The 17,583-nt window shown below is 29.7% G+C and overlaps 2 protein-coding genes across 2 annotated transcripts in view; one reads left to right on the top strand and one right to left on the bottom strand.

Moving 5' to 3' along the window:
• The window catches only part of LOC117177087 (locomotion-related protein Hikaru genki), a 530,094-nt gene that overhangs the window by 504,464 nt on the left and 8,047 nt on the right, over positions 1-17,583 (bottom strand). The gene's annotated exons all lie outside the window — the stretch shown is intronic.
• On the top strand, positions 12,636-16,184 carry LOC117177088. Its single transcript, XM_033367577.1, has 2 exons — positions 12,636-13,875; positions 15,962-16,184. Exons 1-2 carry the CDS (start codon positions 12,658-12,660, stop codon positions 16,019-16,021), a joined length of 1,278 nt encoding a protein of 425 aa, XP_033223468.1. The 5' UTR covers positions 12,636-12,657; the 3' UTR covers positions 16,022-16,184.

The raw sequence follows: 17,583 nt of genomic DNA, 5'->3' as shown, positions 1-17,583 counted from the left end.
TCGATGCTTTTCGATTAAAAAGCGTCGGATTACAGATGCAAAAGAGATGAGTTCTTCTGAAAATGATTTATCAAATGTTTTAGAACCAGGTAAGAGTCAGATATATAAAAATTCAGAATCTTCCAGTGAAGATGGAACTTCAGATTCTGACTGTAGGAAAATCAAACTTCCAATAAGAAGATGTATGGTTTCTCAATCCAGATGCATTGTCTGTCATCATAAGAATAATTGTATCAGAATCAAACCTTTTGCTGCATTGAGGGTTTATGTCGATACTGGTATTTTGATTCCTGCAAAAGCGAGATGCTGTGCTTCTCATTTGGTTGATAATGGTTTTCTTAAGAAAGAGGCTGTTGCGTCTATAAAAGCCACCTCTGATTTTACTTACATGAACGCTAAGTCGATTTCTAAGCTTCTGAATGATTTTGCGTGAGGAGGCAAGAAAAACAGGGTTGAATTTTGATGATCCATCTGCGCTTGAGGATAAAGATTATTATAGGCTCACCGGTTTGACGAAAAATCAATTTAGTGACGTTGCACAGTACTTGTCAATTGAAGTGCGTTCGACAAAAGGTCGTTCTGTGCGTTTGTGCCTTGCATTATTGTTGATCAAGTTGCGCACAGGTCTTTCCAATGCGATTTTATCAACTATTTTTGGCATAGAAAAACGAAGAGTTGGCAGAGGAATTACGGCAGCAAGGAAAGCTCTAATGTCCTTCTTTGTACCTCATCATCTTGGTGTAGGTCACATATCACCCGAGTCAGTCATTAAGGACCATACTACATCAACGGCAAAAACGCTATTCGCAAATGGAGAAGATGTATGTATCCTTGTAGCTGATGGTACATACATGTTTATCCAAAAGAGTAGCAATTACTCTTTTCAAAGGCGGACTTATTCTATGCATAAAGGAAGGAATCTGGTCAAGCCCATGATGTTAGTAACGACGACAGGATATATAGTGGATGTTTTCGGTCCGTATTTTTCTGATGGCAGGAACAACGACGCTAGTATCTTTGAAAATCTTTTAAAACAAGATTCAATAAAACTGCGTACATGGATGCCCTCAAACTCTGTTATCGTTGTCGATCGCGGTTTTCGGGACTGCCTGAAGTTTTTAGAAGATCTTGGATTCGTTTCCAAAATGCCTCATTTTCTTCAAAAAGGATCACAGCACACTACGATTGAAGCAAACGAATCAAGGAGAGAGAAAGAGAATCAAGCAAAAACTTGGAGAGCCTTAAGTGATGTTTTTCCAAATAGTCAAATCCCGTACATCGGCGAGTACGTCAGAATAGTCTGTGCCCTTTGTAATGCATTCCGACCTCCTAGAATTCATGATAATTCCGATGATCATCTGATCGCTGAACGAATGTTGCGATTGGCTTCGCAGCCTAATCGCCTGCAAGAGCGAGCAGAAAAGGAAAACTGGGGAAAAAGGAGGGCATCGTGGCTTCCTATAACGCAAGAGACACTACCTGTTTTTCCTAGGTTAACTCTTGATGAAATGCGATACATCACACTCGGAGTATATCAGCTGAAGCAAGCCCAATCGTATACCGAGGAACATTCATCTGACGATGGAATGTACTCCCTTCTTGTCCACAAACAGGAGAAAGGCATTCTAAGAGTACAAATCCAGTCTCGGCATACATCTTCTACAGTGTATAACTTATGGATATAAACTAATCCTGGAGCAAATCCGATAAGTGGTTGGTACTGTCAGTGCAAAAATGGTGCCAGAGTGGTAGGATGTTGCACTCACATTGCCAGTGTTCTGTGGTATCTTGGTTACTCTAGATATAACCAAAACACTCCCAGACCTTCACGTGAATTCGAAAGTCACGTGAATGATGCATCGTGTTGGTCGGAATATGAAGGAGAAGCAGAATCATCTTCAGATGACCAAACCAATTCTGACGCATAAGGCTGTTGCAGAGTGCCTAGCCTCTAATCGACCATAAGTTCTGATTGACTGTAAACTAATATACCTTTTCTTAGAAAAATGTATCCAAGATTATTTCGATTATTTTATATAAATTATTGCTAATAAATCTGATAAAGTAGGACATTTTTACTCCTTTCATGATCACAAACCTAATAAAGTATGAAAATGAGCCCTATTTTGAAGGCTAAGTACCTCGAGAAAAATAATGTCTTTAACATATGTTGTAACGCATATACGTGCGCAGTTTTTGGCCAAGTATGATCTTGCGTGAGCAATACAAACAATGTGAAACTTAGCATGATTTGAATGAAAGTGCGAAATCCCATGTAAAATACGAACTTGAAAATGACTATATCTTGAAATCAGATGACTCTCAGGAAAAATCCTTTTAAGGGGTTATGAGACCTAGTTAGATGAATAAAATAAAACATGTTTGAGGCCAATCTGTAGATGGCCCAAAAACCGGCCTTATTGACCCTCCTCCTTTTCAACTAGAAAAATCAATATTGAACAACAATGGTAAGTTTTGCAACCAAGCGGACGAATTTTAACATATAAAAATATTTTTATCCAGAAAGAAAAATAAATTCATGCCAATTGTTGAAGTTCAAAGTCAGAAGTTAATTTCCTGCAAAACAGTTGAAATTTAAATCTGAAAATAAGAATTTTCTACAGAACTGTTCGATATTAAACTAAATAGATGCATTTTTAACTATAATTATGAATGATTAATTAGAAGTCTTAAGTGGGAAGATAACTTTAGAAAGGGTAAAATCAATCAATTTTAATGAATTTTTTTTAAGTTGATAAAATAACTAGATCATTTATTAATTTGAACATCTTTTCTTGCATTTTTAAAGTGTAAAAAGACATGTGATTTTTTTTACAAAATGGCGACTATGCAGAATATTGCTTTAAGCGTCTGCTCCAAGGCATCGAAAACTGCTGCAGCTGTCAAAATTTTTCCATTTATCTGATATAAAAAAGGTTTTTTTGTTCGATTACTTATGTTTTAAAGGGAAGGATAAACCTATGAAATAATAAAAAAGTTGAAAATTAAAATTTATATCGGCTGTTTAATCGAAGGTTCAAATTTTCGACCATTTTTTCAACAGTTTTTACCCCAAAAAAATTATTTAATAACCCGATATCTTTAAAATTTTAGGTATATCCTTTCGATAGTACCATAAAGAGAAGCCCCTGCAAATTTCAGCCTAATCGGTATAACTATTAGATTCAGTGGCTTGCCGATCAATCGGCGATTCCGGGTCCACTTAATAAACGTAGTAAACGTAGTAACGTAGTAACGTAGTAACATAGTAATCAGCCTTCCCAGAATTTATGGGACAAAAAAATATACAAACCTATTGTGTAAGAAACACTGCTCCGACCCAAGCGCTTCGACTACCAGATTAGTGACAGTATGTAGACTCTGACATTTTTAACAATATCTCCACAAATATTTAATATTTTCCTTTTTCCTTTTTACAGTATATTTTTAAAATATAATACATTCAAAATATGAAAGAAAAAAATCGATTTTTTGGAAATTCTAAAGGTATATTCAACCTTAAATTTAAAGTTGTTAAACATTCCAATGAAATAGATCTATTTTTATCCAAAAAAGGTTAATTTTAAACGAAGAATCTAATAGTCAATATTTTGACTATAAAAACCGATTTTTTAACAAAAAAGTTAAATCCCAAACCAAAGATTATTAATTTTTAACCAAATAGTTACATTGTCTTACAAAAAAGATTCAATTTCTTCTAAAATATATGAATTTTTAAACCAGAAAGCAAAATTTTCAAACAAAAATTAATTTTGAACAAAACAGTTAAATTTTCATACAAATTATTAAATTTTTAATACAAAAAAAAAAAATGTATTAAAAAGAAATAGTGAAATTTTAAACCAAAATCAAAGATGGATGGATTTTTAATCAAAGAGATGTAATTTCTTTCAAAAGAAATAAATTTCATACTAAAATGATAAATAATGAAATGAAATAGTAAAATTTTCAGTTAACGAAATAGTTCAATTTTTAACCAAAGAGTTGAATTTTCGACCAAAATGATGAAGTTGCAACGAAAAAAGAAAATCAATTTTAACAAATAAGTTCAAACAAATGTTTGAATTTCGAACCAAAAAAATTAATTCTTAACCAAAAATATAATAGTTGGAACGACACTACAAATATTTCAATTACAATCAAAAATAGTTTTATTCAACCGTAAAAAACGAATTTTAAGTAAAAAAGTTGAATTTTTAACTAAACAGTTGCATTTTAAAACAAAAACGATCAAAGAAAAGAACGAAATTTTCCACCAAGAATGATTTTTCAGTCAAAAAGAAAAGAAAATTCCACCAAGTTGTTGAATTTTTGAGCCAAAAATGAGAAGGTTTCACAAAACAGTCTAAAATTAAACCGAAAATTCAATTTTCGAACCAAAATGACGAATTTTCAACTTCTTTTTCTGAAAGTGTTTCTATATGTTTACCCATTTGACTTCCACTTTTGGTAGATTTTTAACCACCTAGGACGTAAGAGAATTGTTTTATAATATTTTTTATTTCAGGTTGACGTAAAAATCCAATTTTTGTATATTGAGTTATAAATTTCCATAGGTCCGGATTTTCTTTACCTTTAAAAAGTTTTTCTTTAGATTTACTTAGTTCAACTATTCGTCGACTTTCAATGATTTTTCGTACAAAAATGTTTAATCTCCAAATTTCAATATGCATGTAGGCTTCAAAATCGGATCAATCTGATCGGAAGTTTTGAGATCAAATAACAAAAATCCGTATAAAAGCGTTGCATATCATTTTGATTCAATTTCAGGATCAAATTGATCAACCGGAATTTACTGTGCACGATTTAAAAAGCGTTCTGTGAAATGAAATGACATCTGCTCTACAAAGTTTAAAATTTTCATTAGGTAAAATGCCTAAATTGAAATAATTCCATAATCCGATATTTTATACCTTGGCAGAAATAATTCCATTAAAATTTTAATTAATGGCGGTAGAGAAAAATACTGGAATATTTTTGCAGAGATTGAAACGAAAGAGTTGGTGGAACAATTTTTTAATGACAAAAGAGTGGTAATTATAATTCATAAATTGAAAAACTTTTATAATTCATTGCTTTTTCATTTAATCCAATCTCTTATAAATCCACTTGTTTAATTAATGCTGGATAATAATTTCAGTGCATTGCCTTTGCTGCGTGACTTCAATTCAGAGTCTATCCTGAAGGAGGAAAATAAATTTCACGTTACATTTTTTTATATTTCTCGATCACATATCTATTTTTTTGTCAGAACAGAGTTATTCGTATAGATCTTAATAGATCTTAATAGTGGACAAAAACGAATTTGCATAAAAATATTTAAAACTTTAAAATGTTTAAAGCATTAATCTTGCAAGTATGAGGAATTATTTCGAAATTCAACTTGTAAGGTTTGTGAAGAATATGAGCTCGTCTCTCCGTAGCTTAGTGGATAAGAGCATCAGACCGGCAATCTGAAGGACTTGGGTTCGCAACCCAGCAGAGCTTGATCAATTTTTTCACAATTTTGAAATAAAAATGAATATTTAAAAATATTTATTTAATACTATTAGACAAAAAAACAATAATTAATTTTAAATTATTTAATAAATGTTACCTATCGAAAGGCTAAATTCAAAAAATATAAAACATTCACATTTTGAAGAAATTAATCTTACAAGTATAAGGAATTATGTCAGAATTCAACTTATAAAGGTTGTAAAGAAAATAGCCTCGTCTCTCCATAGCTTAGTGGATAAGAGCATCAGACTGGAAATCTGAATGACCTTGGTTCGAATCCCAGCAAAGCTTAAATAGTTTTTCACAGTTTAGAAAATAAAATCAATGTTTAGAAATATTAGTTTAATACCAATACACAAAAACTAATTAGGATGAAATTATTTAATCAAGTTTATCTGATCAAAACGCTAACGTCAAAAAATATAAAACATTCGAATGTTTAAAATATTAATCTTACATGTATAAAAAATTACGTCGGAAATCGGATTGTAAGGGTTACGAAGAAATGAAGCTCGTCTCTCCGTAGCTTAGTGAGTAAGAGCATCAGACCGGAAATCTAAAACAGTTCGGATCCCAGTGGAGCTTGATATGAATTTTTTCACAATTTAGAAATAAGAATCTATTTGCAAAAATATTTCTTTTAGACCAGTGGGAAAAAAACAATTAACATCAAATTATTGATTTGACTGAAAAATCAACTATTTTGTCAAAAATACAATTATTTCCGAAAAATTATTCATATTGACTTTAAAATTAATTATAATTATCCGCAAAAATTCAGTTGTGAATTTTAATCTTCTTGGTTGAAAATTGATACTTTTTGGTTAACATTTCAATGTTTTAGTTGAAATATTGTCTATTACATAATTAGTTGATTTTTTATATTTTTTGTTGAAAAGTCATTTATGTGACTTAAAGTTGAACTACATTATAAAAAAATTAATTTTTCATTAAGGATTCATAATTATATATAAAAATTTAACCATTAAATTGCAAATGAACTTTTATGTTAAAAATGATTTTTTGGCTTTAAATTTCATTAATTATATTGTAAATTCTTGTTTTTTGTTCAAAACTAATCTTTTTTGGCCAAAATTTAATTTTCTTGGTTAAAAATGTTAAAACTTGATTAAAAGTTCTTTTTTTGAGTTAAAAAAATTTGTCTGAAAAATTACCTATTCTGTGCTTAGTTAGAACTTTATTCTGCCTATTGAATAAGTTTAACTTTTTTTTTATATAAGATTAATCAACTTAGTCAAAAATTCATCTTTTTTGTTGGAAAATTAACCATTCTATTGAGACCTCGTTTTTTTTTATTCAATTATTTTCTTATCAGAGTTCTTATCTGAAAATTTAACTATTAAATTTTAATTTAAAACTTTATCCTTTATATTGTATAAAGTAAAAATTCTACTATTTTGTATAAAAGTCATGTACTTTGTTGAAGAGTCGTCTTTTTGGATAGAAAATGAATCGCCTTTGTTAAAAATTTAACTAGTACGTAGAAAATTAATAAATTTTGTTAAATATATTACTTTTAGTATATTGTTTTATTATTTATATTATTTTTAATTATATAGTATTTGATTAGAAAGTCGACTTTTTGGGTTAAAAATTCATCATTATCAATTAATTATCAATTATTCATTATCAAAAAGTACCCTGGGGCGCCAGATCTCACCGGACCTAGACTACACTACTGAAGAAATTCCATAATTTATAACATTTAATATTTATTGAACGTTTTCTTACATAGAATTTTCAAAAATATTTTTCAAAAGAATAAGAAATTGTTATCAAAATTGCTAGAGAAACTAAAAATTAATTTTTTTGGTAGATTCTTTTAGTTTTAAGTACATTATTGTGGGAAATTAAAACTACAATAAAATACAACAACAAACAGTACGAAATTCGTTCGAATAATGCAAAAAGTTGCACTCTGCAGTAAATTTGGTTGGAATTTATTGTATTTATTTGTCGATTCTTATAAAAATGGTTTTACTTTTTTTTTTACTTATAATGAAAAAGTTTCCACTAGAGAGTATTAAGGCTATACATTTTTTAATTAACGATACCGCTTTCTTCTACCTCTTTTATTATGAGTAAATAAATTCTCTTAATTTTAATTATACCAGAGCTAAAAAAATTTATCTTCAAAAGGTTGATTTTTTTCGAAATTCGGTATAAAATAAGCCCAGGCTGAAGCCAATTTGTCTAGTTTTTGAGTAAATATTGCAAAAATAGTGTAAATTTCAATATTTTCTTCAATTTTAAATAACATCCGAAATAATCAACATTTTTCAATGATCTTGGGCTCATTTTGAAGCCATTTTTTCATTGTATCGCAACAGCTTACGTATATAAATGATAAAAAATTTCTTTTCGAATTGCAAGAACTTGAAGTTGTAATACAAAAGTTGCAAAAATTTGAAAGCATGTTATCTGTAGGGAAATTAGAATAAAAGTTCAATAAATATTTTTTTGAGGAAATTAAATAGAAACTTCATTATTATATATTTCATATATTTTACAAAAATATTTTTGTCACCCAAAAGAATTTTGCAAAAAATATTGTTTAAATCATTTTTATAAGCAACATTTCACTACTCATAATTAATTAAACTTTAATTCGTTTTTTCACCATTTGTTTAAAATTTAATTTAAGCGTTTGTAACTTAACAAATAAGATGAGTGCAGTTATTGTCTAAAAGCAGCTCAAAAATCACCCACAAAAATTTTGAACACATTATTTTTCTTCTTCATTTTCTTTAATTTCTATGTGGTTTCACTTTTTTTCAGACCTTTCGCTGTTAATTTAATTATTAAATTAATGATCTTACATGACTGTGAAAAGCATACACAAATATTTTTTCTATGGTTTTAAAAATCAAAATAATAATACCGATCATTTAATTGCAAATAATTAAAGTTATTTTTAATTTTTAAATGTTGTACATTTATTTACACTTTTGTTTTGACAATTCTTTTTGCAATTGAATTTTATGTCACTATCGCTTCTTACCAATTTTTGTAAAATGTTGGAATTTTAATCAATTACGGCTTATTTTTTCATAGAAAACAATTTCTGCAACTCTATCGTTTCCAATTTTAAAAGTAAATAGTTTAATGGCTGAAATCGTTAAAGTGTTTTTCTTTTTTAATTTTTAAGCAAATAAGTGTATTTGAAGATCATTCAATTATCCTCTAAATTGAAAACAGTAGATTTGTAAGAAATATTTTCTTCGAAAAAGTCATAATTTTAATTTTGATGATAATTTTGTTCTAATTCTTAAAATCCTAGAAATTTGTTTTAAAATTAAATTTGAAACTCATAATGGCTGAAAATTATATAAAAGTTTCATCAGTTATAAGCTAAAATTCTACTCCTCGTTCTCTGAAATTTTCTATAATTATTTAGTTGTTCGGCAACATTTTTTATACCATTTTTTTACTACGAAAATATTGCATATAGAATTAAAATTTATGAAAAAACCGGTGTCGATAATTTAAACATTTAAAACTTTGAAACTCATAGTCGCAGAGATTTCGATTTTAGATCAATTTGAAGATTATTTTATTTACAAAAGGCTTGAAAAATGTATAAGTTTTTTGTTTGTGATTGATAACAAAAGTTCCAAGATACTGACAGACCGTATATTTTCATATTTTCATTAAGAAGTCCTTACGAATAACCAAACAAGATTATACTGCTACCAATTTGTTTTAGCAGATACCTATTTTTACTGTAATATTATTGTATAAATAACACCGCTGCAAAATACTATGGATGTTTTCACTACGGGTATATTTATTTGTGCTTATTTTATGTTTTTCTCTAACTGAACGTCTTATTTTCAGAAAATCAAACAGCCTGTGCACATTTAAATCGATGTGTTATGTTACAATAAACAACTTTTTAATTACGGTAGTATTATATTTTAATTAAAATAAATGTTTTCTTTATAGAAACAATGAAACTTTTTAAAAATTTTTAAGTCGCTATTGATAAATTATTAATTAAGAATAGTCGTCGAAAGTTCGTTAATAGATCTAGCCATACAACTCGAAGACGGGAACAATTTTATTAAATAAAGTATTCTTATATTTACAAAATCAAACACAAAATCTTTTTATTAACAAGTAAAATAATATGGCTCAAAAGACCCACTCAAACAATAAAAAAAAATCCAAGTTATGGTAGGTCATGGAAGGTTCTTTAATCGGACAATGGATGCTTCTCAAGGACGTGAACAAATTTATCATACACATTACTGTCATAAACCAATATTAACAAATTTTTTATCATATCAAGAAGGATATTAATATCTTTTTTAAATTTTATAAATCGATATTTCTAGATCATAAGAGGTCATGGCAGGTAGGTCAATAGATCATTCAATGTGTCTCGAAGACGCGAACAAACATTCCATGAAGTACTGCAGTATTCCTCGTATGAGACAAAGTTTTTCTGATATAAGCAGAATACACTATTTTTTCAAAAATCGTAAATTTCAAAAAAAGGCTTTTCTGACATAAAAAAAAATAAACACATTTTTTAAACTACATAAATCGGTACTGGTGGGTCATAAAAAATTCCAACAATTGGTCGATCGATACTTCTTGAAGACGCGAACAATTACACTAAGTAATGTATTATTGTATATATATACAAGAACATTAAAAAATTATATTTCTGAGCTCTTGCGATCGAATTATATCAAAATATGTCAAAAAAACTATATTTGAAATTTTTGGTCATTACAAAAACGAGAGCAGTTCAAGTAATGTATGACCTATTTCCTTTTTAATTATCAATTAGTCCAGAACAAGACTACTATCGACCCAAATCTAGGTATCTATCTGGCTAACCAAAGAATTAGTTCCGTCCTCGCCTATAAAAGATAAAGCGGATCTCAAGAGCTAATATAGATAGAAACTAATCAGTGCAATGCATACTACACGCGATTAAAAGCCTTCTCTTGAAGATTAAATTTGTAATGCCATCAGGGCATTACAAATTTGAGAAAGCAACATTTATAATGAATAATCTTCAAATTCATTCATTCACTTGAACTTAGATTGACAGAACAATAATTTAAATCTATTTTTAGAATAATTTGAAACTGGATATAGTGTTAGGGGAATTCCTTGAAAAAAGTGGTTTAAGTAGGCTTCTTCCCATAAATTTCTTCCTCATCTAATTCCTTTCTCATCACTTCCCCGCATTCCCGACAACTTCCTCTACCCTTCTCATTTCACCCTCAATTCTCAGAGCTGTGAGCTGCGAGTTTTAAGTTATGAGTTTTAAGATAGAAGTTAAGTATTAAGAGTTATATCTTATAAGTTAGGAGTTTGAATTTTCGAGTTTAGATTTATGAGTCATGAGTTTTGATTTAGAGGTTAGGGTATACTGGTTAAGAGTTAAGAGTCATGAGTTATGAGTTATGAGTTGTGAGTTATGAGTTATGAGTTTCCCTCACATTAACTTCTTGTTCAAAGTATACTGTTTGTGGCTGTTTTTTAAAAATATTTATTGCTTGAAAATTAGACCACTTGGTTGAAAATGCACATTTTCAGGTTGCAAATTCAACTATATTAATAGAAATGTAATTATTTTATTAATGTCATCTATTTTGGTTGAAAATTCAACGTTTATTTTTTTTAATACATTCTTTCGATTGAAGATTTATTTTTTATTGTAAAAAGTCCTCTTCTTTAGTTATTAATAAATTTTTACGTTAAAAATTCAAATGCATTATAAAACATTCGTTTTTTCGACTTAAAAATTCAATAATTTGGTTGAAAAAGCCTTTTTTTGTACTGAATTTCAATTTTTTCCTCTTATAATTCGACTATTTCATTAAAAATGCGTATTTGTTGGTTCAAAATTCATCTTTTATTATAAAACGTCATTTTTGTTAGTTAAAAATATTTTTCTTGTTAAAACTTCAACGCCCGTCTAAAAGTTCGTCTTTTGGGCTTAAAAATTCAACGGCTTGAATTAAAAATTTATCTATTTGGTTAAAAAGTCATATTTTAAGGTTGAGAATGTAATCGTTTTTTTAAATTCGTGCATTTTGTTAAAAATTTCTCTTTCTGTTAGAAAATTCATATTTACAGGGTAAAAATTGAGACACTTGTTTAAAAATTCAACTGTTTTGTTAAAAGTATAATTATTTTGTTTTAAATTCAACAATTTTGTTCAGAATGTCACTATTTTTGGTTCAATTTTAATCCTTTAATAAATCTGTTTTAAGAAAAGTTTAATAAGTTTGTCGAAAATTTATATATTTTGTTAACACTACTGTCTTCGCAACGTTTTGTTTATAGGTTTAAAATTGAAAAATTTTGTTGAAATGCCAGTGATTTTTCCTGAATTTTATTATTTCGTAATTAAAAATTTAAGTTAAACTTTTTAACAAAGGGATGAACCTTCAATTGAAAAACGAATTTTTAACAAAGTAGCCGATTTTTGTATAAAAAGATAACTTTTTAATAGTATAGTTGCGTTTTCAATAAAAAATTGAATTTATACCAAAAAATATTGTTTGATTCTATTAGTGGGTTTGATTCCTCAATGTTTTCTAAGCTCCTAACGTTATTTCCACTTATAACCCCCCAACATTGTGACTAACCTTGGTTTTGAGCCCCACCCCCCTTAAATTGGTAACATAGCTTATGCTTCTAAAGCAGGATTCCTACCTTACTGACATCGAAAATATTCTAAATAAGATTCTAGAAAAGTGGTCCAGCCCCGCAGATCTATTAGCCCTGTTGTATAAATGTCGGTAAGGTAGGAATTCAGAATTGCGTCATCTAAAGTATTCTAAAAACTCAGAATGGAAACTAACCACTTTTCTAGAAACTTAGCACGAATACGTACCACTGCCACTATAAAACCTTCTCGATGTCGGTAAGGTAGCAATCTTCCGTTAGAACCCGCCTCGCTCATCTTCTTCACTGTCCAGCTTGTTAATATCTTATTGATACGAATATCAGAAGCCATTAGAGAAATTGACCTCTGCCAGCCCATGATAATCATTACTACACTCGAGAAGCGCATATTCCTGATAATCTCTCACTTTGATGTCAAATTCAGTTGAGGAAAGTGATCTCGCTAATAGCACAAGAATAAAAATGGGTGCTTCAAACGAAAATACAAAAGCTTGGTTGGAAGACGAGTTGATCCCAAAGCTGAAGTCTTGTTTAAAAAGAACCGACTCTTCTATGAGCTACAAAGTTTCCACACCGCAAGACTCCTTTTTTTTGTCTCGAGTTTTCTTCCTCGACCTAAAGTTTGCTGAAAATGAGAAGAGGGAGTTCAACTCTGAGTACAACCTTGTTGTAAAGCAGCCAACGGCCCTGAAGACATTAAATGAGTTGTTGAAGGTTGAAGTGCCTTTTACTAAGGAAATTCTTTTCTACAGAAAATTCGCACAAAATAGTTCGGATTATCCGAGATGCTTTTACACACTGGATAAGGCACCATACGATTCCTTAGTCATCCTGGAAAATTTGACTAAAGATGGTTATCAAATTTGTTCGAAAAAAGCTAATCTCCAAATGGAATTTGTATTAGCAGCTGTACAAGAAATCGCCAGATTTCATGCCAAGAGTTACATATTGAAGAACAAGCAACCGAAAGAATTTTTTAATTTTATTGAAGAAATTAACAAACTTAACAGCCGCATATTAGCGTCAAAGGATTCTTGTATCATGATTGGGGCAAATGCCATAGGAGCCAGAATAGTAAATTATTTACGAAGGGAGAATTATGATAAGGAATTCTGTGATAAAATAGAACCTATTTTGGTCAATGCTTGTGACCAAATTGTTAATAATATAAAGAGATCTGAGGAACCTTTGACAGTTCTGTGCCACGGAGATTTTTTGCGGAACAATATTGTCTTCAAGAAAATAGACGACCAGATAAAGGCGAAAGTAATTGATTTTGGTGCGATTGAGTACAATTCTCCAGGCACAGACCTTTCCAAATTTTTGATTCTTAACTGCACGAGAGAAGTCAGAACGTCGAAATTGAATTTTGTTATCGATGCTTATCATAAAGCTTTGTGTGATTGTTTGGAAGAGGCTGATGTATCAAATTTAGAAAGGTTTTCAAAGCCAAAATTTCTGGAAGAATATAAAACTACTGCTCTGTGTGTTTTTGCGTGTAATTCTTTTTTTATCCCACGTACATTTGATTTTGTGTCGGACAGTGTTGAAACTCTGATTAATTTGACCGGAGAAGAATCTTACAGATTTTATTATGAAGTAGGAGGTGATGAAATGACTAAGATATTCGTAGGAATCTTGCAAGATTTGAGGGAATCTGGTTGTTTGGATTTCTTTTTGGTATGTTCAAATTTAATTAATAAAGAATACTATTTGAATTGAAATTTTAATTTTCATTGGCTTTAAGTAATTTGTAAGTTTTATTAAAATCTAAGATTTTATCTTGTAATAAGGTGTTCTAAAAAGGGATTCTATAATTCTGAGTCTTACTGATGTCTTACAGTTACACTTTCGTGAATGATCCATTATGAAGATTTTTTCATTGAAAATTTTCCAAGTTGTTTATTTTTGTATGCTATTAGTTCACAATCATAAAATTTTATACAATTGCTTAAATGGGTCTATCTTGAAGATTTGCCATGAAAGATACTTTAATGTTTAATGTTTATAGGTCAAAATGATGCAATTTCTAATTCTGATGATGTTAAAGATCAAATGTCAAGTTTTCCATTCCAGATATTTAAAATTGAAGAAATATCGAATGTAAATTATGAAAATTACAGAATATAAAACTTGCATACCTATAATAATATATTTTCATAATTAAAAGCTCTATTCGAAAAATTTATCATTTGAACTTATACAATTTGAAAAAGTTACATTTAAAAAGTCTTCAATTTTAAAAATGATTTATGATTCCGAAGATCAAAAGTTAAATTTTCAATTCTCAATCTTAAAAATTATAGTAATTTCGAACGCAAATCACCAATATTACAGCTTTTTGAATTGCCAAACTTAAAGCTGGCGTCATTTCTAATTGCACATACATTTTTTTAAACAAAAACTTTATTTTTAAAAATTGACCCTTTAGTGATTTTTAAAGTGTTATTATTGAACACCAAAAATGTGTGTGAATAAAATACAGTCATTGCTTGGCATTCTAATTCAAACTGAATAAGTTTCAGGTAACAAAATTTCCAACTTTTTAAAACTTAGTTTTAATCTAGATGAATTCAAAAATGTAATTTTTTCTTTATTGAGAAAAAAATGTTCGTATTCAGCACAAATATTTTTATTTATTTTCAAGTTTCTATGCTTTCTTTTTACCCCGAGCTCTTCACAAAAATAAAATGTGATAATTCTGCACCTATAGAATAAATTTAAAAAATTGCAATATTTCACAAATTTTGTTACTTCCATGGCGCGTTTATAAATTTTTTTATTTAAAAATTGGTCTAAATTAAACTATAAAAGATATTTATTTTCAAACAATACAATTTTGAAGGTTTAAAAATTAAACCAAATTATTTGCAATGCTTCCATATAAGCTTTTAGTTTAATGTTGTTTTTCACATGTAGAATCATAAACAAAAATCCAATTCTGGGGCATCCAATACAAAGATTCAATTTTTTTTGAAGTTATTACAAACTATTTAATTTGGTAAATTGATATTTTAACATTGTCCACATAATAAAGCTTTCTATTACATAAAGATAAAGTTGTTTCTATAATTTGATAGGATTTACAGATTAAACATAAATTAAAAATAGTTTGATTTCCAGTACATTATTAAATTTAAATTATTAGCGAAACAAAATTATTGATGCAGTACATTTATAACCTTGTAATCATTTTTTGAGGAAAAATTTCTTTTAAAGAAGTCTAAAGAATTAACTGAATATCTGAACGTATAATTACTATTTGAATTTGCATAATTATTTAAAAAAATAAAACCACGTATTTTACATCTATTTGTAAAATTTAAATTCTCAATGACAAAAACTTACCTATGGAATAAACTTAGAAGTTTTTCATAGTTTTATAAGCGATATGATTTTTTTGTAAGTCTAAAGTTGGTAGTTTATCAAAGCTCATAATTACTATCCCTATGAACCAACTTCATGTTGCAAACAGAATGTATTAGCTGCGAACAGATCCAATTTCATACTGCGTACACGTGTCGATTACTATATATAAATTTACCAATTTGTTTTACCAATGTGGATTTAAACCAATTCACAAATTTTAATGTAGTTTTCAACTATCTGCAGTGTTTATATTCCACTTTGGCATTAACTGAGAGAGCAAACAAAAAGCTTTCTGAATGAGCTAACATTTTTACAAACATTTTATATTGTTACTGAATGAAAGCTGTTTTGTCTAGTCATCCTTTTGAACCGAATTGAAATGGAACACTTTTTTCAGATCAAGAATATCGGCAAAGAGGAAAGTGGAAAAGTAGCACAACAGGAGTCTGCCAAATAAAAATCGGCAAATCTTCTTTTGTGGAAGCAGCTCACATGACAAGAATGTTTTAGTTGAGTGTAAAATCGATGCCTCTATTCAATACTGCTCGACGTCGCGTTGAGGTGGTGTATCGCACAACTTCACGATTAGGCGGGGTACAGCTCCATGTCCTGTGCATACCCTGACAGACCGAAGGAACCGAATGGAGCCTCTACAAAGTACCCGTAAAGACTCCATTGGGTCCCCATACGGTTCCTTTTTTAAAAAGTCAAAAAAACAGCAAGATCAACTTTTAAACTGTTGAAATTCGGATTCTACGTTAAATTTTCTATTAGAAACTCACGGAGTAATCGCAATACTTTTTTTGCTGTGGTAAAAAGTTAAAAAAAAATATATATAGGATCTACAACGCTTGTTAACTGCTACATACAGATGATGCGTTTGAAGTGTAGCAGTCAACAGGCGTTTATACGTCTTATATTTTTTTTAACTTTTTACCGTTGCAAAAAAAACTATTGCGATTATTCCGTGGCCTACTATAGGGAATTTTAACGTAGAATCCGAATTTCAACAATTTAAAAGTTTATTTTTCTGTTTTTTTTTTTAGTTTTTTTAAAAAGGAACCGAATATGGTCTTTACGGGTACTTTGTAGAGGCTCCATTCGGTTCTTTCGATCGGCCAGGGTAAGCATAAGAGTGATCTAAAAATGGATTGCACTTTTTTCGAATTCTCACGGATATCGACCGGAAATTGGACCGAATTCACACTAAAATAAATCCAAAAAATTATAAACCACGCTGAAAACTCGTAAACGCATTTTTTCACTTAGGGGTGTTTTAGCCTATAAACCAGAAATAATGAGGGTTACATTTAGAAAGTAATATTTAATTCGTATTCTATAGCTAATTATGAAAAGAAATGTTAGATATCAATTCAATTCAGCTAATATTGACAATTCTGAATAAAACTGTACAAAAACGTCTTTTTTCATATGAGAAATACGTGTTAAGCTTCATAGGGCTTGAGCGATCTCTAAATATCACTTCTCTAATAAAAAAAATAGTATTAATTTTTTTCTGGACTTGTGACCATGCGCAACGGAGTGCTGCACATCGCTTAAACACGATGTGGAGCGGTACACCGTCTAAACGTGACGTTAAGCATTACACAACCTAAACGTGATGTGGAGCGGTACACCTCATCAACGTGATGTGGAATGGTACGATGCCTATACGTAAATTAGAGTTGTAAACCGCTTAATTGTGATGTGATACGGTGTATGCTAAACGTGATGTGGAGCGGTACATCGCTTAAAAATGACGTGGAGCGATACGCCGCCTAAACGTGATGTGGATCGGTATATCGCATAAATATGATGTGGAGCGTGCATCGTCTAAATGTAATGTGGAACTTGCATCGTCTAAATGTGATGTGGAGCGCTGTAATAACTAAACGTGAGTTGGAGTGGTACATCGCCTAAATGTGAATTGGAGGGGTTACCGCCTAAACCTGATGTGGAATGGTACATCGCCTAAACACGGTGTGGAGCGGTACACCGAATAAACTCTGTGGAGCGGTA

Source organism: Belonocnema kinseyi, chromosome 7, assembly GCF_010883055.1.
Source record: "Belonocnema kinseyi isolate 2016_QV_RU_SX_M_011 chromosome 7, B_treatae_v1, whole genome shotgun sequence".
NCBI lineage: Eukaryota > Metazoa > Arthropoda > Insecta > Hymenoptera > Cynipidae > Belonocnema > Belonocnema kinseyi.
Note: the sequence above shows the minus strand (reverse complement) of the source record. Positions and strands in the feature narration are given on the sequence as shown.

Bases quoted from the DNA above. Each gene is read 5' to 3' on its own strand.
- LOC117177088 (XM_033367577.1), top strand. From the start codon at position 12,658: ATGGGTGCTTCAAACGAAAATACAAAAGCTTGGTTGGAAGACGAGTTG. The intron at 13,876-15,961 runs GTATGTTCAAAT...CACTTTTTTCAG, and splicing joins GTTGTTTGGATTTCTTTTTG to ATCAAGAATATCGGCAAAGA.